The sequence below is a fragment of the Cavia porcellus genome, unplaced genomic scaffold, assembly GCF_034190915.1.
Source record: "Cavia porcellus strain 051 isolate PalLab524CR breed Dunkin Hartley unplaced genomic scaffold, mCavPor4.1 scaffold_1, whole genome shotgun sequence".
NCBI classification, from domain to species: domain Eukaryota; kingdom Metazoa; phylum Chordata; class Mammalia; order Rodentia; family Caviidae; genus Cavia; species Cavia porcellus.
The window spans coordinates 19,742,701-19,766,504 of record NW_026947484.1 but is presented as its reverse complement, the minus strand read 5'-3'; the positions used below and the strand labels follow the sequence as shown (position 1 = coordinate 19,766,504).

At 33.5% G+C, this 23,804-nt stretch overlaps 1 protein-coding gene across 2 annotated transcripts in view; it reads left to right on the top strand.

Annotated features, from left to right (window-relative positions):
• Cul3 (cullin 3) overlaps positions 1 to 19,220 on the top strand; it is an 80,795-nt gene extending 61,575 nt beyond the window's left edge. For both annotated transcript variants that reach the window (XM_063246031.1, XM_063246035.1), the window contains 10 exons: positions 773 to 918; positions 1,627 to 1,803; positions 2,965 to 3,135; positions 4,058 to 4,165; positions 4,700 to 4,824; positions 5,470 to 5,566; positions 9,283 to 9,417; positions 13,143 to 13,329; positions 15,596 to 15,741; positions 18,750 to 19,220. In XM_063246031.1, the coding sequence (XP_063102101.1) occupies positions 773 to 918; positions 1,627 to 1,803; positions 2,965 to 3,135; positions 4,058 to 4,165; positions 4,700 to 4,824; positions 5,470 to 5,566; positions 9,283 to 9,417; positions 13,143 to 13,329; positions 15,596 to 15,741; positions 18,750 to 18,881 (1,424 nt within the window). In that variant the 3' untranslated portion in view covers positions 18,882 to 19,220. The remainder of the gene's footprint in view (positions 1 to 772; positions 919 to 1,626; positions 1,804 to 2,964; positions 3,136 to 4,057; positions 4,166 to 4,699; positions 4,825 to 5,469; positions 5,567 to 9,282; positions 9,418 to 13,142; positions 13,330 to 15,595; positions 15,742 to 18,749) is intronic.
• The last annotated feature ends 4,584 nt before the right edge of the window (positions 19,221 to 23,804 follow it).

Here is a 23,804-nt window from a genome sequence, read left to right as displayed (position 1 = left end):
CTTTTTATGTCATTGTAAAATTTTGATATTATAATCTCTCAGGAACCTATTTCAGAGGAACACTAGACATAAGAATATTTCAAATCTACATTATAAATTTGTGAAAAATGATACAAAAATGGGTAGAGACCAGGATTTTCATTCTAAATAAAAACAATACAGTGCCATAGACCAGTTTTTAAAATACAGATATTGACTGATGATACCAGAGAAATAATAGGAATTGCTTTGAAGAAAACGTTGAAGAATAAATGTTTATATTATGAATATCATACAATCTTCCCCATAAATTATAATGAAGCAGTTCCTACTGCCTTTACTCTTACTCATATTACTGTGGCTCCAGTATAAAACTTCAGTTGATTTTTAAATTTCCTCCTTGTGCTGACTACCATTTGTTATCCTTTCAGTAGATGTTTGTGCTGTCAGTAGATTTTACATTTGAGTTACATAGAGAAAATTACATATGAACTCAGAAAATTTCATTTTGGGGAGCATTGTTTATTATGCTATTTGGCATCTTTCATGTTAATTAAATTTGCTAAGATATTAATGTTTCAAAGCATCTTAAAAGCTGTATTTCATGAATTGCAGTAATACCTATGAATTAGCCTTTTTTTGTTTTCATTTTTTCCATGTTGCTATTTTTTGTTTCTAAGCCATGTGCTCAGCAAATGATTGGTAGTACTAGAGAAATAAGCTTCCCTTGACAGTATGGATTCACATTTTGCCTTAGTCTTTAATGTAGTCAATTGTATTTTTCTGATTGCAGACCTTGCTTGCATGTACAAGTTATTTAGTCGTGTGCCAAATGGTTTGAAGACAATGTGTGAATGTATGAGTTCCTATTTGAGGGAGCAAGGTAAAGCCCTTGTTTCTGAGGAAGGCGAAGGAAAGAATCCTGTTGATTATATCCAGGTAATAAACAGAAAATTCTCTTTATATTATGGTAAAGTCATTTTGACATGTGCTTTTATAAAAAGACCACTTTTCCAAAAGTTTTTACATGTAATAACATTTTACATTTAGTATATAACTCTGTGTTAAATATTTTCAGTCCAATTATTCCAGTGTAAACTAATATGTGTCATTATCCATCTAGGATAATTATATCAGACAGTCAGAATCAGGCAGTGCTTCCCATTTATTAACCTCATCAAGCCCTTTTATAAAAATAGTTTCAGTAACGCAAGCTTTATTTTTTTATGCCTTAGCTTTATATTCTTTAATGTGTTAGGAAAACCAAAAGTTTAATATTTTTTGTCTCAAAATGTTTTCAAGCAGTGTTACGACAAACTAGCTCCTAGTTCATATTTACTATAATCAGCTTTCTCGTGCATTTTTTAAGCTGAATTATCTGTCTGTCTAGCCCATTTGATCAAGACAGGAAAGTGAGATGGAGCAGTGAGGAGGTCATTTGGCTGATCTTTAATACAGTAAATATACAGGGAAGACAGAATACTCCTGTTATCACTGACATTTTGAATATGGGCTTAGAGGCTTGAAAATTATATAGATTCTACAAGTTTACCGCTAAATACACATATTTATTATTAACAATGTTTAGTATGTATATGTGAAAAAAATTTATAGTGTATTCTAAATTTCTTTATTTTTGTTTGTAAGGGCTTATTGGATCTGAAGAGTAGGTTTGATCGCTTCCTCCAGGAATCATTCAACAATGACCGGCTCTTTAAACAAACTATCGCTGGTGACTTTGAATATTTTCTCAACCTCAACTCCAGGTCCCCTGAATACCTCTCATTATTTATTGATGATAAGCTGAAAAAGGGAGTAAAAGGGGTGAGTGGTAATATTTAAAAATACAGTAAACTTATTTGTTGAAATCAAGTATAAATTAGGAAACTTTCTAGATATTTTTAAGCAAAGTTCTTTATTTCATTGTGCTATAATCTTATAAAATATTGTTTAAAGTATTTACAAAAGTTATTTGACATTTCACTTAATGTGTAATTGGCATGAAAAATAAACAGCTACGTAGATATAATTGTTAAGACCTTTGTCTTTATGACTGAGAATTCAGTGTGCTGTAGATGGCAGAAAACCTGGAAACTCTCCCATGGTACAAAATGTTTCTTGTTTTCATCTAGTTCTGGAGGTTATATATCAAACATATATTGATTTTGGGAATTTGAAAGCATAGCGCTCTGAAAGTAGTTTGAAAATATATACCAGAGCTCAGTTTCAATCTATGATTATCTCAGGAACCTTGGGCACGGAGAAAATAAAAATTAAGCAGATTTTGATTATATATGAATTGACCCTTTTTCACTTTATTTTAAAACTTGGAGGACAAAAGGGAAAAATAGTGAAATGGTCACAAATTATAACAGAAGTACTAACCATAGTTAAGAAAATAAAAAGATTACTAAAGATGCACAGAAATCACACATCCACTTAATCTTCCTTTTTACAGAAATACAGACTTAATATAACATTCCACCATATTATCCTGCCCTAATTTAACAGATAAGGGCAAGGAACCTTTTAGTGTTTCAATTATAACAATTTTTTTGCTCTTCTGTTTGCAAAATTTAGGTTTTGAATGAGTTTAAATGAAAAGATCTGTGTTTTGGCTATGTAAGTTTCTGCTTAAATATTATGTAAAAGTTTCTAAAATACCTTTTATGAGTAAAATTTTACTTTATTTGTTCTTAGTCATCCCTTAATCCAGCCCTATATTACCTTGTGCCTCCAGTTTAATGTTAGCCCTAAAAGGATGGAGTTCTGTTCCAACCCCTCATTAATGCTGCATTAGATGAGAGATGAGAATTGTGCCTGCTGTATGAAGTAAGAGGCACTGTCTCAAACTAGATCCCTGTTACTTCTGTCAACCAGATGTTTATTTCTAGAAACTAGTTTATTTCAACTGTAGATGAGCTGTGACACTTTGTGTATAACTAAAACGTTATAATTCTTAAATTATCTTTTGATTTTTTTCAGCTAACAGAACAAGAAGTAGAAACAATATTGGATAAGGCAATGGTTCTTTTTAGGTTTATGCAAGAAAAAGATGTATTTGAACGTTATTATAAACAGCACCTTGCAAGGAGGCTTCTCACAAATAAAAGTGTTTCTGATGACTCTGAAAAAAACATGATATCTAAATTAAAGGTAAGGTATACTTTGGAGTGTAACTAACTAAAATTTATTATTTAATTGGGTGCCTACATGTGATTGGAAAGTAATTTACTTTACTTATAATGTTTACTTCAAAAGTTAATTTTGAAGGTACATTGTGTTTGAACAGGATGTAAACTGTTGTCTTATTTACTTTTCTCCATACTGAGACAAAATACCCAACACCCAAATTCAGTGGAGGAAAGTTTATTTGACCCACAGATTGTAAGGATTTCAGTTCATAGTTGGCTGGCTCCAAGGCAGGACAGCAGCGATACATTGCAGAGGAGAAGCACTTCATAGCCAGCAGAAGGCAGCAAGCCACAGGGGAAAAACTACAAATAACTAACAGCAATTCTTTCTGTGCTTTTATTTTACTCAGACTACCTACCCGTAGGGTAGATAGCACTCTTACTCCTTATCATAGTGCCTTTATCTTAGCATCACACCATGAGTCACACCAGCCATCTCTGAAAAAGCCCCACCCATGACCACATGAGGCTTTGAGGGAACATTTAGACTCATGCTTTAACAACTCTACTTAACATTTTTCAAGTTTTTGCATAGAGTATTCTGGCATTTGTACTGGTGCTACAGGGGCTCAGGGAAAGATTAAAAGGAAACAATACAAAGAATATTACCATGTAGTTTTGTTTCCTGAAGAGTAGTTTTTAAACTACCTGTAACTCAGAAGTATCTGAGTTGCTTGTTAAAAATACAAAGTTTTAGATCCTCCTTTCCATGGATTCTCCAAGTGTCTGGAAGTTTGCATTTTAAAGTAAGATCCTTGGATTATTCTTAACTGTCCTAAAATCTGATAATCATACAGCAACTAGAAGAAAGATTTACAAGGAGATTATCAGGGCTGGTACAAGTCCACCACTTAATTGTATATACTTGTGGTTTTCCTCCATAGACTGAGTGTGGATGTCAGTTCACATCAAAACTGGAAGGAATGTTTAGGGATATGAGCATCTCAAACACAACTATGGATGAATTCAGGCAACATCTGCAGGCAACCGGGGTAAGACTCTGTGTTAAATATCTACTCATATATTTACTGAAAATGTTTTGCAATGAAAGATAACTCTTAGAATGTGAATTACATGTTGAAACATGAACATTTTGCTCGGTGTAGAGCTGGGATATTAGGAACATGCCATTTGTTTGTTAGGATGGTAAAAATTCACAAACTAAGATGAAAGATATTATCACAGAATTGTCTCTAAAATGATAGATATGACCCTTAGACATTTTATCTTTAAAAGGCCCCAGAACTAAAGTTGTTAATAATAGCAGTAAGATTTTATTCACTTTCTAAGAGTTATTCTTTTAGTATTTTTAAGTTAACATTTTAAGCAGTAAATTGTAATTATTTGCCAGAATAGTTAAGTGTTGCAAAATAGTTAAACTTTGCAAAATAGTCTGTGTCTAACTTTAAGAAGATACCCTTTATATACATGGGTATACAAAGACATGGAGATGACTACTTTGATAAATCTTAGTGTCTATATGGTTAATCTCAATCGTAAGGAATTCTCTTTTCTGCTTAATGTAGGTATCTTTAGGTGGTGTTGATCTCACAGTCCGGGTGCTCACGACTGGATATTGGCCCACGCAATCAGCCACACCAAAGTGCAACATCCCACCAGCACCAAGACATGCTTTTGAAATATTCAGAAGGTAAACCTAAATTAGACTTTGTATTTCTAAGTACAAATAATTATTCAAGATTGAAGTAAACTTTAGCATTAATGATGTCCCTAATTAAGAATGAATAGATTTCATTTTTTACCTCATTCAAAATGAGAATTTATCCTTTATATTTTTAATATGTAAATATGAGTTGCATAAGACTCTCTTCGGGAATATATTTTACAAATGTTATCTTTAAAGCATAAGTGCGTGGCCATACATTTTGTGCTGTTGTTGTCTTTTACTACCTTAGGAAGAACTAATTATTGATGTGTGGAGAAAGATGGTCTTATGAACAGCAGGGCTGAGCAGTAGTAGACTAGGGGAAAGTGTACAGTAGGAATTTTATGATGTACTACCTTTAGAGTTTAGTATCCAGCTAAGTTACTTAGATCTTACATGCATCCACCCCCATTTACTCTTCTCTAAAAAGTTGAAGCCCAGCTTATTTCCTAAGGTTTTTTTTTTTTTTTAACTTTGAAGGCCTCCTTATGTATGTATGTATGTGTATGTATATATAATATATATTTGTGTGTATGTATATATAGATATGTGTTTCTAAGGATTGTTTTCAGTTTGTAATTTCATATATGCAAATTGTGAGAGTCTAAAACCTGACTTGATTTGCTCAAGGTTCTACTTAGCCAAACACAGTGGCCGACAACTCACACTCCAGCATCATATGGGCTCTGCAGATCTCAATGCCACTTTTTATGGTCCAGTTAAAAAGGTAAATATTATTAGTTAATTAGTCTATAGAACTGATTGGTGATATATGTTCACTTGGGTAGACTATTTCTCTTCTCTAACTTTATCTGATACTAAAGGTTAACTTTTTCATTTTATTACTTCTGTTCCTCAGTTGCTAAATAACATTTGTAAATATGAAGAATATATAACCTTCTTGGAGAAATAAAATAAAATGATTTAATAAGACAATGAGTTTGAACTGTGACATAGGGTACATAAAATAGTAAAATTAAATTGAGGGCATATAAAGCCTTGGTCCTTTGAACAATTTTTGGTCTCCTGTAATACTTTCTCTTTTTTAATCTTTTAATTTGAGTTTTTAAAAAATATATTAATTTTTACAATACTGAATCAGTGCATATGTTCGGAGCATGTCCATGCCACACCATCTGCCCTTTCTTGTACCTCCCCCTTATTCCCTGTCTCTTGTCTAATCTCCTTTATACTTTTGTGTCATCTTTTAGATCTGTGTATTATGGAAAACACACTGTACTTGTCATTCTAAATCTGATTTACTTTGCTTAACATGATGATCCCAGGTCCTTTTACTTTCCTTTAGTCCTTAAGTACTTTCCTTCAGATAAATACTTAGGTTCATTCTTTCTTATAGCTGAATGTTACGTTTTTTGGGTTTTTGGGGGTTTTTTTAGGTACCAGGGCTCAAACTCATGACTGCCTGCTTGCAAGGCAGGTGCTTATGCCGCTGAGCTAAATCCCCAGCCCCTCTGAATGTTATGTTTATAAACCATACTTTCTTTATCCATTCATCTGTTGATGAATGTTATGGTTTGTGTTTAAATGTTCCCCCCAAAACTCAAGTGGTTATGAAGGGAGCAAGCCTTTCAAAGGCAGCATTTTTGACTGGTTTGTTGTCTAGCGCTGGCCATGTGAGTGTTGCATCTGCCCAGGGGCGGATAGCCAGCATACATTATAAGGGAGGAAAAGGTGACTGCCATGAGCTGTTGCTCCTTAGCGCCAACTGATTATGGACTACAAACACCACCCTGCCTTAGCGCCAACTGATTATGGACTACAAACTCCATAAACTGTGAGCTAAATACAGCTTTCCTTCCTTCATTTTGGGGGTTGGGTATTTTGTCCCAGCAATAAGAGTAAAATTACCAAGACAGTAGACATGTGGGCAGTTTCATATGTGACTATTGTGAATTATACCTCCATAAACTTGAGTGTCCAAGTATTTCTGTGAATCAAATGGAAGCCCTAGTTTTAGTTGAGGAGCCTCGGCATTGCTTCTGTAGTGGCTCTGGTAATTTACAAAGTGTGGTCAAAATACACAGTGAGCTTTTAAGTATAAAAATGGTTACGGTGAAAGACCTACTGCCATTAATGTACCTCAAAATAATCTCTCTTAACTTTAAGTACTCTTTTCCCATCAGTCTTGGACCTTTCTGAAGTAGTTTTGAAAGTTCTGTTTTTGTGTCTTTACGGGGTATCATCAAAAATATGAGTGATCCCATGAATGCTACTGTTGAGTGCCATCCAATAGAAAGGCAGGCTTATAAAAACATTGCAGTGTGTCTTCATTTACCCTGTTGATCAGATCTTATGCTGTGTGACTTCTGTCTCTTTCCCAAATCAGAAATGACCATGAAAGGTAAATGTTTTTTAATCAATTCAGGATGTCAGAGCAGCCTTGACAGCACAACTAAAGACACAAAATGACTGACTTCAGAGCTGCTTCCGAAAGTGGCAAGAATAAACTTCAAAATTGAGGGGATATACACTGAGGGAAATCAGTGGTAATGTGTGCTGTAATTTTTTTTTACAATGTAAACATTCACTGTATTTTTTATCAAATCATGTACATTACCAACAGCATTGTAGAACTGTGTTAAAATTTTTAACGGGGAGGGAAAGCTGCATCCTACAACACTTAATTTTTTTGTTGTTGATGATAGATAGCTATTCTGACAGTAGGGTGAGATGGAATTTCAGTGTAGTTTTAGTGTGTATTTCCCTAATGGTTGAAGATACTGAACATTTTTTAGTATACTTACTGGCTGTTGATATTCTTGAGAAGTCTCTGATTAATTTTCCCATTTACTGATTGGGCTACTTAATGTGGGGGGCTGTTACTTTTTTGAGTCCTTTGTATAGTCTAAATATACTCTGCTGTCAGAAGAGCAGTTGGGAAAAATTTTCTCTCATTATGTAGGTTTCCCTTGCTATATGAGAAACTTTTAAATTTAATAACATCCCCTTTGTTGATTTTTGCTGTTTTTAATGCCAGTGGAATCCTATCACAGAAATCTTTTTCCTGTGCCTGCAGCTTCAGTTGTTTCCCCTTTTTCTTTTAGCAGGTTTATAGCTTCAGGTCTTAAATCTAGGTCTTCCATTTCCAATTGATTTTTTTATATAGAACAAGAGATAAGGATCTAGCTGCAGTCTTATGCATATAAATATCTAGTTTTCCTAGCACCTCTTATTAAAGAGGATGTCTTTTCTGCAGTGTGTATTTTTGGTTCCTTTGTCAATCATACGGCTGTAGTTGTGGGAGTTTGTTTCTGTGTCTTTTGTTCTGTTGGTTTGTGCATTCCTTTTTTGTGTCAGTACCATGCAGTTTTTATTATTGTTGTATAATCTTATTTCTCATAAACCAAAACTAGAAAAAATGATGCTTGAAATTTGTGAGATATACGTGTTAGTGAAATCATTTAAAAAACTAGAGTGTACTTGCAGTTGTCTTCCTCTTTAAAAAGTTATTGGTTTTTATATCTAAAATTGTGAAGTTCAGAGTACAGAAACAATTTTCATTACTTAATAAGTATCAAATCAGGTTCATTTCCTTTAAAAATGAAAGTTACCAAAAAGCTTCTAGAAAAATATTAAAGAAAAGTAAGTTGCTATCTAGGCAACAAATACCTGTTTTATTTAAATTTGAATTAGAATCATCCCCATTTTGATGAATCATTGTAACACCAAAAGGATTTTTAGTAATATTAAAGAGTATAATTAATTGAAATGGAAAAGTTTTACAGTTTATTTACATGAATATTTGGCACTGCTATATGTATATTTGTATAGTTAGTTGTCGCCCTTTAAGTTTTTTTTTAATTTTAAGACACGTTCTCACTAAGTTGTTTGGGCTGGCCTTGAACTTGTGATCCTCTGAACTCTGTTTCCAAATAACTGTGATTATATGCATGTGCCATCATGCCTGGCTGGTACTATTACATATTTAGGTGTAAGTAAGAAGGAAGAGGAGACTAAAGTGCTTGACTTTCACTTCCTTGCTGTTTATTTAAAAGAGAAAGTTTCTAAGTAATATTTTTGAAGCCTTATTAAAGAAATCAAATTTTTAAAACATAACACACATGTTAATTACTGAAAACAAAGATGTACTTTAAGCCTCTTAAGTCATAGAGGGGGAACAGACTGGCTACTTTTGATATTACTGTAACATTAGTTGTGTTTCATAAATGCATTATTGTATATCATCCTGTATTGTACTGTTAAAATACTTTTAAGTGTGGGGAATTATTATTTGCTCTGCTACATTAAAATAGAGGGCTAATAAAGACTTATTTGTGTATTTTTTTGTGTGTGTGTATCCGCACATATTTAATAGGTTTACTTTTTATGTGGAATAAATAGTTCGTTGGAGAACAACTTTATTTCTGAAAGATACTGTTAAGGTTATCAGGAGATAATTTAATTTGTTTTTAAATCAAACAGGAAGACGGATCTGAAGTCGGTGTTGGAGGTGCACAAGTGACTGGCTCAAATACTCGGAAGCACATATTGCAAGTCTCCACCTTCCAGATGACCATATTAATGCTCTTTAATAATAGAGAAAAATACACATTTGAGGTATAATAGAGAAAAATACACATTGCGGCTATGTACATTTTCAAAAGATGTATTGTTTCTAACTCTCAGTTGTTACTTGAGTCTTTCTTGTAAAAGTACTTCTTTGAATACCTTTAGAGAAAGCTGTACAATTGGGCAATGGAACTGTATGAACTTCATAGATTATTGGGTTACATTTCACTTTGGTTTTTATTTAAATTAACATTATTAAAGTATAATTTTCATATAAAAACCACACATAAGTGCACAATTTGCATTTTAAATGTGTATACTTATATAACTGCCATCAGTCAAATCTATTCCTTAGCCCATCCCCGACTCTAAAGTAACCAGTGATCTGGCTTGGTTTTCCAGTGGATTCATTTTGCCTTTTCTAGAATTTCATGTAAATGGAATCATGTAATGTTGCATTCAGTTTCTTTCATAAAGTATAGTATCAGTACTGTGTAGTTCATTCCTTTTTACCATGGAGTTATGTTTTTATCATATAGATGTGCTATGTTTTCTTAATTCACTTGTTGATGGGCATTCGAATTGTTTACCAGAATTGGGCTGTTGTTAACAGAGCTATTATATTTAACTTTTAAACAGCTGCCAAACTATGTTATAAACAGTTAGGCTACTGGACATTCCCAGCAGGAGTGAAAGAGAGCTACATTTGTCCCATTTCCTCTGTGGTTTTTATAATTTTAGCCATTTTAGCTAGTTTGCAACTGTATCCTGTGGATTTAATTTTCCTTTCTTTGATGTCTAATGATGTTGAGCATCTTGTGTATGTTTATAAGACACTGTGTCTTGCCTGTGAAGTGTGTGTTCCTATCTTTATTATACTGTTTTAAGATGTAAAAAATTTTAGATACAACTTACAAATTCTGGGCAAGTATTTTGTGAGATATTTGTGCTTTGAATATTTTTCAATCTGTTGCTTGCTGGTTTTTGGGAAGGTTTTTGTTTTGTTTTTTAAGAAGAGGATATTTTAATAATTAGTCACTTTTCCTCTCATAGTTTGTGCTTTTGATGTTCTAAGAAAATATTGCCTACCATGAAATGGTGAAGATTTTCTTTATGTTTTCTTTCAAGCAGTTCATAATTTTTAATTTTTGTATTTAGTTGTATGACCATTTTAAGTTAATTTTTATCTGGTATAAAGTAAGCATTAAGATTTATTCACACCATAAATTGATCATTCCAGCATCATTTACAAATAGAACTATTTTTTTTTTCTATTGTAGTACTATGACATCTTTATAAAGGAAACTCAGTTGACCATATATGTTTGGAGCTGTGTCTGTGCTGTTACTTGTTTCTTTGATTTGTGTGTTTATCCTCATGCTAGTTTTGTCTTGATGACAATAGAGTTTTTTTGTATCCATACTTTCTTCTTCTGAGTAATTATATGCTTTTCCCTTCAAATCATTATTTGATCACCTTAAATTCAGTTGTCTTTTTATTATCTTGAAAAGGTGTCATGGTTGACATGAAGATCATGTGCTTAAGAAGTTAAACTTTTAAGAGGTTTTTGAAAGGTTTCATAGAAGCACACAGCTGAATTTATACCTAACTGAAAATCAGCTTTCACACAAGGTGAACGTTGAAAAAAGTACAAATTTGAAATTAAGAGCACGAAGATTAAATTCTAGGCCTGTTTTAATATTCATCCTATATATGTGATGAAAGAATTAATAGTATTTATATGGTAAATACAGGAAATGTTTTTAAACCTAGAATTAGGTTCAAGAATTAATAGTGTTAAAGAATCACTTTATATTGTATTAAAGTGTCTAAAGAATTGTTTAAAATATTGAATTAATAGCATTTGTGTGGTATATATGGGGTTTTTTTGTTTTGTCTTTTTGAGACAGGGTCTTGCTATGCAGTTTGGGGTGGCCTTGAACTCACATCGATCCTTCTGCTTCAGCTGCCCAAGTGCTGGGATTACAAACAATCACCACCATGCCTGGCTAGGAAATGTTTTTAAACCTAGGATTTTTTTGTTCAGTGGCTAAGTTAGAAGATTTTTCTCCTTCTATTTAACAGATTGGTGTTAGATTTTCATACAAGGTATATGCAGTTGAGTCACAGGGATATTAAGCAAACACTGAGTCCCTCTATCACACATTATAAGACTTTTCAGACAGAGGTGGAATTAAATAATCCCCAGCAGTTGTTTTTTATGGATACTAACCTGCAGCTCTCGTGAATAATATATTTTAAGTAAATTATGATAGGAAATAAATGCAAGGATTTTCAGAATCCTAGTTTTATAAAGGACTGACAAAAATAATGGGATAAGTAAAAACACAAGTTCTTTTAGGTTTGGCTTTTTTAGTACCAGGAGTTGAATTTAGGACCTTGAGTTTGCCAGGTAGATATTGTGCTACTAAACTATATCCCCGGCCCCTAAAACACAAGTCCTTTTCCAGAATTGTCATCATAACTTAAGAACAAACTGAAAAATACTCTAGTGATTCAGCCTTACTTTTCCTTTTTTCAGGTTGCTTGAAATCATTGATGTTGATGGGCAATTTTAAGCAGAAGGAAATAAAAACTTCCTCTCTAATGTTGAGAGCTTTCAGTTAGACACAAATAGAAGCCTGATCATAGTGCATGTGTAATTCCATGTAATGCCACAAGAATGTGCCAGAGCTTCCTGGTTGCTCACCCCTCAAATTCAGGACATTTAAAGTCTGTTATACTTATCTCTATAGTCTGCTATGTTTTACTACTTGGCTTTTACAGAAAACATTTGGAGATAGTTTAAAATATTTAATAATTTTAATGGACACTAAGTTTTACCTTCAAATATCAAGTCATTAAGATGCTGTATTATGTAGTGTTACATATTAAATCTTTGAACAGTGATTTAAAACAGCCACTAAAAATTCACTGATGATTTCTGTAGGTAAGGGAGTGACACTTTTATTCACTGACATGTCCCTATACATATAAAATGGCCACCTCATTTAAATAAGTGTGCAGTTCTCATCTTCCATTTTCGATGGTATTCTTTCGCCACTACTTGTATGGTTTTCCCCAGTGTTGATTTATTCATACTACAGTATGTAACAAAAGTTATCTCCTGAACTTTGGAACAGACTTTGTACTGATTCGCGTGTTTAAATTTCCATATATTCAAGTTTTTCATTTGCTCTTATAGTTTGACTTCTAAACTTTAATCTTACGATAAATGCTTCAGCTTAGATTTTTTATTTTTTCCACAGTGAAAAAAATAGCTGAGGAGAGCTGGGGATTTAGCTCAGTGGCATAAGCACCTGCCTTGCAATTACATGGTCATGAGTTCGATTCCCGGTACAAAAAAAAAAAAAAGAAAGAAAGAAATAGCTGAGCAGTGTGCAAAATGATAGTGTATATAAATTTGGATAAGTATAAAATCTTCTAAAATTATCAGTTAACTGTGGGTAATACTTTAGTTTTACCTAAATATTAGAACATTTCTTCATAATCTCTTTGGTATGAATTTTTAGAATAGCTCTTACGTCTCCTAAAGCAAAAATGCATGTCTTTTTAACACCTTGAATATTTGAATCACTCCTAGCTATCTCAAATAATTTTGGGGATGAATCACAATATTCAAAGAATTCTTTGTTGTAAGTTGTGGACCTCACCTCTCTGGACCATTGATTGCTTGGTCAGTTTACTTGCTGATAAACTAATCTATTTTATGTTTCAAAAAGTCTAATTTTGTCAATCTGATGCCATTTCAGGAAATTCAACAAGAAACAGATATCCCAGAGAGAGAGCTGGTTAGAGCCCTACAGTCACTTGCCTGCGGTAAACCAACACAGCGGGTTCTCACAAAAGAGCCTAAGTCAAAGGAAATAGAAAATGGTCACATATTCACAGTTAACGACCAGTTCACATCTAAACTGCACAGAGTCAAGATTCAAACAGGTGTCTGAAATTATATTTTTTCTCCTAAACTTACATATTTCTTTCTCAAGAAAAAAATTCCTATTTGCTAGATTTCTTTCTTTTAAAGAAAACACTGTTTTGTTCTTAACAAGTAATCATTCATGGTGTTACATAACACTTTTTGGCATCAGAAGTAAGGCAGCTTTTATTGATTTGTGTTCATATCAAAGTGCAGCTGATTCCAAGTATAGTAGGCCTTTTTAAAAATAATTCAGAGTGGGCCAGGGATTTAGCTCAGTGTTGTAAGAGCCTGCCTGGCAAAGTGCGAGGTTGTGAGTTCAATCCCTGGTAGGAAAAAAAAAAAAAAATTCAGAGTGTAAAAAAGATTTTTTTCCATTTATTTCTCAACAAATATAGTTTTATGAATTTATTAGTGCTTAGTGGTTTCTTACTGGTTGGGTTGAACCTAGTACAGTGAAAGTCTTTTTTTAAAGCTGATAATACAGGTTTTAAATAATTTTTAAGTGTAAAAATCTTAAAACTAATTGTTTCTCTTAAAAACACAAAAATATCACTGATGGAAGCTTTTAGTATAATCTTACAAGTCGATAGTGGGAATGCTACTCATATTTAACATAATGTAAGAGATGCCTTTTCTATGCATCTTAATGGAAAAACAGCCATTTCACTCTTGCTGATCTGTAAAAATCTAATGCCGTTTCAAAACTAGAGTTAAATAAGCTTCCTACTGCTATTTTACTCACTGTGAGTAATATATCTATGTAGCCAGTTATTTAGAGTAAATAAGATCATTTTTTAAAACCAAGTTTTTTAGAAGTTGTTTTCATATAGTACATCAAATAAGGTACAAAATTTCCAAAAATTATTTCAGTATTAAACGTAAAATTATCAGAATGTATTGCCTTAAGAACTGTATGTACTAGTTCTTAAAATTTATTTCCTTCTTTGACCCTTTGATTCTGTATAGTTATGAAGTAGGGTGGTGTCTCTTAAAGCCTGATGCCTTTGTCCTGTGATCAAAGCTGTATCGTTGTAATTTTCATTAGCTAAGATCAGCCCAAGTCTTTGTGACATACAAAGTATCATGGAGTGAAATTTGGTTTTTTCCTTCAGTGTAAGACATATAACTATAAATTTGGCCAGAAACAGTTTTTAAATTTTAGGGCTCATGTATATCCTAGATTTGGAAGAAAATATATAGAAATATAGATATCTGAATTACCTAGCTTCACTTTGTTCAACGCTAAGTAACTTTGTAATGCCGAATTCTGACATGCCCAGGACTAATATTATCAGATGTTAATATTACCACAAATAATCACAAATAAGCTTTTCCTCATGGACCTAGCTTTCGGTGTTATGCATATAGATACATACGTGAGTGCATGCACATTAGTAAGATAACACTGATGATCTTAGTGAATGACTGAAAGAATTATTTCTAACCAGGGCATTCTAACTAGAAACAGCTAAATGGATATACACACCAGAATGATCTTCTAGAGTCTGCTGTCTCACTGCAGTGCCCTTGGCTAAGGTAGCAGTGTTACACATGCTTTGTAATGTTCCAGGTTCTGCTTCTAGGAACTTTACATCTACCTCCTTTTAATCCCATTAACAAAATACTGGTTAGTAACTTGCCTTGTTTGTTATTTACCTTAGAACAAAGTTATAGAAAAAGAAAGGAATTATGTAATAATGCTTTGAAGACTGTAGTGAAGAGTGAGACTGTCTTAAAGATTGGTGTATAGTATAAGTTTGTGATAATGAGTTTGTGACAAGAAATTATTAGAGTCCAAGGAAACCCAAGAAGTACAGTCAAATTAGTTACTGTTAAATTCCTTTTATAGACATCTTAGTGGTGCTTTTTAATTGCTTATTTAGCTGTCCCTTAAAGTCTTACATATTACAGCAATATTTTCAGTTTGGAGGAGACAGAAGGTACCTTTTAGTGAAGTATAATTTGGAGCCATGGTGGCAGAATACTAGTTACCTCTGGAAGTTCCAAGCAATGAAAATTGTTTACTGTTGAGTTTTACTACCACTGTTACCATTTTTCTTCCAGAAAAGGAATTACTGTATTCTATAAAAATGAAATTGATTTTACCATTTGTATAAAATTCTTAATTTTTGAAAAGAGTAACTTAGGACTGAAATGAACATTGACTCTTATGTGTGTATATGCAGGAGTTGAAAAGAGTTTTTCTCTGTGTGTAATATTGTCTGCTTATAAACTAGATTTTTTTCATTACATTTTTGCTAAATGCTATTATTTATATTTTAGTTGCTGCCAAACAAGGTGAATCTGACCCAGAAAGGAAAGAAACAAGGCAAAAAGTCGATGATGACAGAAAACATGAGATAGAAGCTGCTATAGTGCGGATAATGAAATCTAGGAAGAAGATGCAGCACAATGTTTTAGTAGCAGAGGTGAGAACACTTCAGTGATAGCTAATGGAGACAAAACAATATCAATAGCTTAAATTTAGAAAAGTACCACATTGAGTAAAAACTGAAACTGTAGTCATGTAATACTTACTAAAAATAAGATAATTAAACATAACTATACAGTAGCATATGTACACGTTAAAAACTAATGTATTTGTAATGAAAATGGCAACTTTTGTTATAAAGAATATGGAAAAAAATCACTGGTGTTATCTTTTTATAAACAAACTTCCTGGATTTCTAAAACTTAGTAACTTACTTTTACTGAGGGCTTCCATTTTATACATTGAGAAACTAAAGAGAGGAAGACTCAGAAACCATTGAAATAGGCTAAGAGAGAACCAAGGTCTAGGTACAGTATAGGCAGTAGGTAGATAACTAAATCTCAGTAATTAAACAGTTGGCAGGATTTGTCAGCTGATAGTGGGAAATGAGCAGGGGCAGTTAAACCTTTTGATTTTCTACTTGAGTGTTAGATGGAAATTGATCCCTTTAACCAAAAAGGGAAGAATAATATGCTGCTGTATTACAGTTATCTGTTAGTGTTGTTTTTTTCAAGTTGACTTTGCTATATTTTGTCATGTCCAGGAATAGGTAACCTAAATTAGATCAAAGGTCAGAAAGCAGATAAGGGCTAGAAGGTAAATTGGGACTTCACTGTATGTGAGTGTAGTTGAAATGGTGGGGGTAGAATTAAATTGTTTAGGGTGTCCTTTGTTTTCCTTGACATGTATGGAGCAGTGAAAACAGCATGACATCAAGAGAAAGCCAATGAGCACTTGTTTTCTTGATTCTCAGTCTCCATGCAGACCTATTAAACCAGAAACTCTGGGGCCAGTAATCTGGTTTTAAGGAGCTCTCTAGCTGATTCTGAAGCATATTTAAATTTGAGAACAGTGCCAAAAAGTAAAAAAAAAAAACAGAACAGTGTAACATGGGCAAGGACAGAGAATTACCAAGGAGCGAATGGTCAAGAGTTCAAAAAAAATCATGAGAAGAGCAAGGTGAATAAACTCTGAAGACATTGGCAGTTAGATTATTAGTTTAATCTTTGTGAGACATTTTCACTGGACTAGTAAGGATGGATATTCAGTAGTAGCATCTAGATCCTGGCTCATGGAAAAGGCAGGGAGCATAGTGATCACCAATTAAGTGGTAAGTAAGGGGTTTGCAATCTTACTTCTATATGGGAAGATATTGAATGTGTTTATAGCCTAATGATAAAGAAGGAAAGTTTAAAAATAGGGAAGATGGGATGAGGGGATAATACCAGAGTCTGGAAAAGGAGAGGATGGGCTAGAAAATGTAGGCGGGTGGTGCACATATTAATGAATGATACTGAATATATCTTTTCCTGAGAACACAAGGCAGAGTACGGGTAATGTGTGCTAATCAAGAAATGAGTGACATAAGAATGTATAAATACACAAATGCCATGGAGTGGGAATTTGAGGGATTCCAAACCAAGATTGCCTGTCTTTCCTGTGTGAAACAGGACATGAGCTTTTGTATGGTACAGCACTCAGGTTGAGTAGGTTAGGGAACTTATATGAAATTTGAAGTCGTATTTGTCAGAAAATGGTGTTCGAGAACTTGCTGAACTTGAATTTATAAATTTGTATTAATCTTTCTTAGAGATTGAGGAAAATTTTGTAATTGCTAATTGTAGCACAGAAGCCTCTATGGACAATATGTAAACATAGGAAGTGGCTGTATTGCAGTATAATTTTACAAAATCAGGCAGCAGGCTATATTTGACTATGATTAATAGTTGATTAACTTCTAACCAATGCAAATGGTGTTAGAACAACAGTTACACTTAGCAAAAAACCCTCGTAGATTTAAAATGAATAGCAGGTGTAGAGTGTTCTTTGCAGAGGGTATCATGGAATAGGACCAAAGGAGTCAGGAAAATTGAAGGTTTAGAGAGTGTCATTGCAATGACAAAGAGTGCTGTCTAGGTCCCATAGAGGAGGAGGAAAGGTCTGAAAAAGCTAAGAAAAGAGAATTGGAAATCTCAGGTAGGTGGAGAACTGATACGCTTATACTGGAATGTTAATTCTGGAAGTTTTGTGAAGTTTTAGATTTCAAAGAACTATCAGTCCATTTCAGCTTTGAAAAGTGAAGATTAGCAAGAGTAAAAGAAAAGAAAAGCTAGCAGATGGATGGTTGGATGGTCCAAAAGAGGCAATGTGGGTTACTGGAAAAAGCATTAACCTTGAGGTCAGAAAGGTTTATTAGATTGCTCTCTACTGGCCTTGTTACTGCTTGTTAGCATCAGTTTCCTCTGTAGCTTATTTTTCTGTTATAAAATGAAGTGACCTACTTTACAGAGTGAAGAGCTTTAAATAAATTTAAAATGTACAGAATAACTGATCAGTAATGCTAGGTAAACTGTAACTGCAACTATGCTTACTGTTACTAGTGACCCAGTATGGTTGACTATAGTATCGTGGGAGAAAAGAGTGACAGCTGTAGCACCTCGTATGGATGCACATTATTCTAAGGCATTGTCTCTCTTTGCTCCTTAAATGAACCCAGCAACTTCTCATGGTCTTAGGGCAATAGTGGTAGTCCTAGGGGTTAAATCCAAGCAGTGGTGGATGAGAGTTTGTGCTCTTACTTACTTAAGTTCTAAAAAATGAGAGTAATCCAGAAGTCAGCAAAATAGTGACATCAAAGTGGTTATGTGAAGTGATGTATAGTCATACAAGTGTATAACACAACTAATTCAATCATTCTACTTTAGCTTGCACATGCTGATACAAGAAAGTGTGTTCTAAACATGCATTGTGTCTAAAACTTTTTCATATATGAACTATATTTCAAGCATTATGTATTTTCAACTGATTATGAAATCACTGAAAGTTTGATTTCTGAGTCTTAAAATGACATGTTATTTTTGTTCCAAGACAGAGATTTTTGTGTGTTTATATGGAAATATTAAAGAAATTTCAAGTAAGAATTACTATTTGTACTTTGTTTTTTAGGTAACTCAGCAGTTGAAGGCTCGATTCTTGCCAAGTCCAGTTGTTATTAAGAAACGTATTGAAGGACTTATTGAGAGAGAATATTTGGCACGAACACCTGAGGACCGCAAAGTGTACACATATGTAGCATAAAGTGCATTCAGAAATTTGATTTATTCTTGGACTGTACTCTTCGCATGGACTGGGAAGTTCTTTTAAATCATTAATATTAAGACGACCATCTCTTCTATTAAAATTACAGTACATGTTCTAGACCATTCAGATTGAGCCTTTACTCCCTTTGAGAGTTTTCAACATCAGTTGATTGAGCTTCAGGCTTTACAGCGTTTATCCCTGTAGAGATCATCTTTACAGTTCCTCGGGAAAATGTGAATGTGCCGCATTTTGTTTTCAATACTGTATGAAAACAGAAAAAAAAATAAAAACAAATTTAGAAACTACAGCTCATTAAAATAAAATTGTTGGATTTCATTTCCCCAGGTCTTCATTGTTGATGTAAATGTATTTCTGTAGTGTTGCCTATGAGCACTTTGCGCATTGTGTAAGTTGGGTAACAAAAATGGCAAAAGAAATGCAAGTTTTCCAGTTAATCTTGCTCTACTTAAAACGTTTCTTTAGTTAGTCCTGTTTAATTTAAGGGTTTGGTAAATTCACAAAGATCAAAGCATCCAATTTGAGCATGCTTTATTCTACCACTTGCACTTATGAATCTTAAAGCATTATGACCAGGAACCTTTGTTATACACACCCTCACTTGATATTTTTCCTGTTGTAATTTGAAATTTCCCAAATTAAGTCTTATAATGATTAGGTTTCATTCTGAGTTATTTCTAGAGAGAGAAAATATTTTAGTATGTATAAAGTGTATAATAATTATTGCTGTTGTACTCACTGCTAATAGTGGATTGTATAGATGGTGTTTTATTTCATCTATTATAGACAAACAAGTGAATTAAGTATACACATACCCACTAATTCAAGTATGTCAGAGCACAAAATTGGCAGCTGGTTATATTTAATTCAGCCCCGTTGAAAAGCACATACAGTCTACAGTTTGCTTATAAACACCTTAGGCTCACACCACACACACACACACACACACACACACACACACACACACACACACACACACACACACACACACACACACACACCCACCCATACACTTGAAGTACATATTTTGGTGAAACTGGTACATTAATTTTCTGTTTCAAAATGGAATCTAAAAATGCAATAAATACGATTACCTTGATAGTTTTAACAAAATCTTCAGTTCTTACAGCTGTGTTTTGGAAAATGATTTAAGCAATATTTTTCAAACCTGATTAATTCTGAATATTTTGCTTGTTCTCTGAAGAGGTGTCTCATGTTTTCAGCAATGTTCATAGTGCTGAAGACTCATGTCACTTATCCTGTGCTTCCAACTATCACCTAGGTTTTTTGCCTAATTGATCTGCTGAGGATTATAGTTTGCTTTAACTTCAGAGTATTTTTATGGTTAATTTTATTTGCATTTTTGTTCTCATAAGACAGTGTTTCTTTCTGTTGAATAGAAAAAATGAAATGTTACTAATAAGTTCAAATAACCCACACCAAATTGACTGTCATTACTATTGATACATTTACTAGAACATATGTCTCAGAAGATGATTTTTGCTTAAATTTATGGAAAAGTTACAACGAAATCCTAATACGGATTAAAAATGCCACATAAATATTTTCCCCATGCGTCTTCAGTTACAATTTTTCTTTCAGACTTGCAAATACGGTTTCACTGAACTTAATTTGGTGACCATCTGTAATATAGATTAAGCCTTGTGCTCTTATTTTACACTTTCCACTTTGATGTGATGGAATTAAGATGCCAGTGAAAATTATCATAAACATTCTCAGGACACTCACTGTACTTGAGTGATAGATGGGTGTACCACAGAGCGTGGAAGAGTTTCATTTCTGATTTAATTGAAGTTTTCTATGTTTACAGGAAAGCATTAGTATTTCAAATTTTCAATTCGCAATTAAATGATATATAACACTACTCACGATTGTCAAGTTAGAAACAAAAGATGTAAAAACTTCAGTTATTTGTAATCTTAAAAATTGAAACAAGTTGAAGTGCTAAATCATTAAAGTATGTCATTGTTTCAGGTGTGGCAGTACAAGTCCAGACTAGAATTTAGAAACGTACAAGTTTGATATTCTAAGCTTCTGAATGCTTACAAATGCTAAAAGGTTTTACAGATTACAGTAGAATTGAGTGGTTGAGGAACACTGGTGATACTACATTGAAAACTGTTTATTTTGAATTATCATTTTCACAACTGAAAATTCATTGCAGTTAGGGAACACACAGCCTGACACAGTTGGTAGCCATGTAGATAGCAAGGATTCATGTCAGTGAATTTAAAAATGAGATGGGAGAGATGCATGCTGCTTTAAAAGACTCAAAGATCATCTGTGTGGCACTGTAAACATGAGTGTGTGCCACTCCCCACCCCTAAAATACTGGTAGGCCCTCTGGGTAAGAATCTTCATAGTCCTAGTGAAACACTGTTAATGTTCTGTGCACACCGTATGTTGGGTATCTAAGTAAGAATCTGTGATCTTAAAAATATGCTTATATCTAGAAGATAAGTACATTGGCTGCATCTCGGAGTTCTAAAATACGGTTTAGTTCCTCAGTTTGGAAAATGTTAAATCCAAATAATTTTTTGTTTACAGTTTTGAATAGTCACGTTGAATGGCTGACTAGCATTAACAAGATTTTATCCTTGTCTATCTACTGTAACTTGATAATCAGTTTTTGTGTTATGTAATATATCCTACTATTAGGTTGTCTCATTCTTGTAAAGAAAGCTGTTAATGTATCAATTGTAGATTGTGTATTATATGGTGCATAGTCAATAAGTGTTGGTAAGAATGTTTAAAACATTTCAGGTTAGCAAAATTATAAGTCATTTTTAGTACAAAGAGCAGAAATATTTAAAAATGTTAAATCATACCAACAATTAAGTGCCTGCCATGTGCTAGACACTATTCTGAGTACTTATGTATGTTTGTTTAGTTGTCACGTGGGCTCTGTGCGATAAGAACTATTATACCAGTGTTGCCCAAGGTACTGAAGAGTGGCAAAGCTAAGATTTGACCTACATAATTTGATTCTAGTTTCTGGCTCCTGAGCCTGTCTATGTTCTGTGCTGCAAATAGACATGATTTTCCATCCACTATTTTCATTTTGTACCTCATTCATATGAATAAAAGAATGTGGACACTAAAATTAATACATGAGCACCTCAATATGGAATTTTGCGTGTTTTCGTTGCCTTTATACTTGCTGGTAACTTGTCAGGAAAGAAAGCAGGTACAGTGGTGGCTACTATTCTGGAATGTGTCCACTTAAACCCTTTGTAATCCTAGTGAATATTTTTACATGCTAAGTGGGTCATCCAGATAGATACTTGATTTTAATCTGCAATTTAAAAAATTTTTCCTTATTGCATGCGTATTCCTATACCAATCAATTCTTTATCTAGAATACATGGGAAACCAAAGAATAATTGAATTTAACAAGTAATAAATGATTCAGAGATCGATAAAGCTAAGTCAGAAGAATAAGATCCAGTAGAACATCTTGAAATCATATTTAATCTATAAATGTTAAATCTTATAAATCGTTATGTAAGCAGTTTGTGTTAAGGTCTAAGTTGATCTTAAATGAGCCAGGTTAAAATGGCTTTAGTTTTTATATAAGGAGCATAAAGTAAATGTATTCTATGTATTTTTAGTGACTTAATAGTTATTTCAGTATTCCAATAGTATAATGAATATAAGAATTCTTGAAGTATGGAGAAATTTAAATTTTAATATCTCCAAATTCTGCAGCTTTTGGTTCTTTGTCTCAACACAAGGTCTAGTATGTGGTGAGCATAGGCAGTCAGTAAAATATCAGATGAATGTGCTAAATGAACAGGAAATGTCTTGAAGTCTTAAAAGTGTTAAACTTCATAAATTAAAATTTGTATTACATGGGAATATCTTTTACTTTCATAATTGGAAATTATTTAATCTTTGATTTTTCAACTGGGCAAAAAGTAAATAGGCTAGCTCCTGGGTGGAGAGGGCATTAAATGTGCGCTCCCCCCCCCCCTTTTTTTTTGGCTTTTTGAGGCAGGGTCGCCATGCAGTTCAGACAGGCCTCGGGCTCACTTTGTAGCAGCCCAAGCTAGTCTCAGACTTGTAACCCATTCTCCTGCATCGCTCTCCCAAGTGCTGGGGTTACAGGAGTGTGTTACCACATTTGGCTTAATGCCAATTTAAAAGCCCTCTTGATGTGCCTTTACTGTGACAAGCACTTTGCCAGTACAGATTGGTTGGATCTCCCATGATCCTATGAAAAAACATAATGACTACTCATGCAGGATTCCACCAACAGCATGATCTGGAACCCAAGTCTAAATCTTTGTGCTTTGAATGACTGTTTCTGTGTCCTCAGTAATTAGTTATTTGATACCCTAGATAGAACTTTATAAATTGAATTTGTATTTTAAGGTAGGTTTTCTTGGCAAATATTTGTGTTGGTTTTTTAGACCATATTCCTGATAGCTGTGAAACTTCTGTAGAGCCTACAGTACAATATTGGTAATGTTGGTTGTATATATTGATGTACATGTTGTATATACACTAAATTATAAATTTATAGCATTGATATCAGTTATCAATACTTAACAGAATTGCATTTGTTTTCCATATAATGGTATAATTTCTCTATAATGCTATCTTCTATTTTAAAAATAGCCACTAGGGAGCTGGGGATTTAGCTCAGTGGTGTAAGGGCCTGCCTTGCAAGCAGGCAGTCTTGAGTTCGATCCCTGGTACCGGTAAAAATGAAAAAGACCCAAAAAAAAAAAAAAAAATAGCCACTAGACTGATTTTTTTTTTTTTTTTAAATATGGGACTAGAGACTCGAAGAGACTGAGAAACTTCATGGTGGGAAAATGGACAAAAATCTTCATTTTATTTCAGTGCAACTCTGGTAGGAGGTAGCCAGTGTATGTA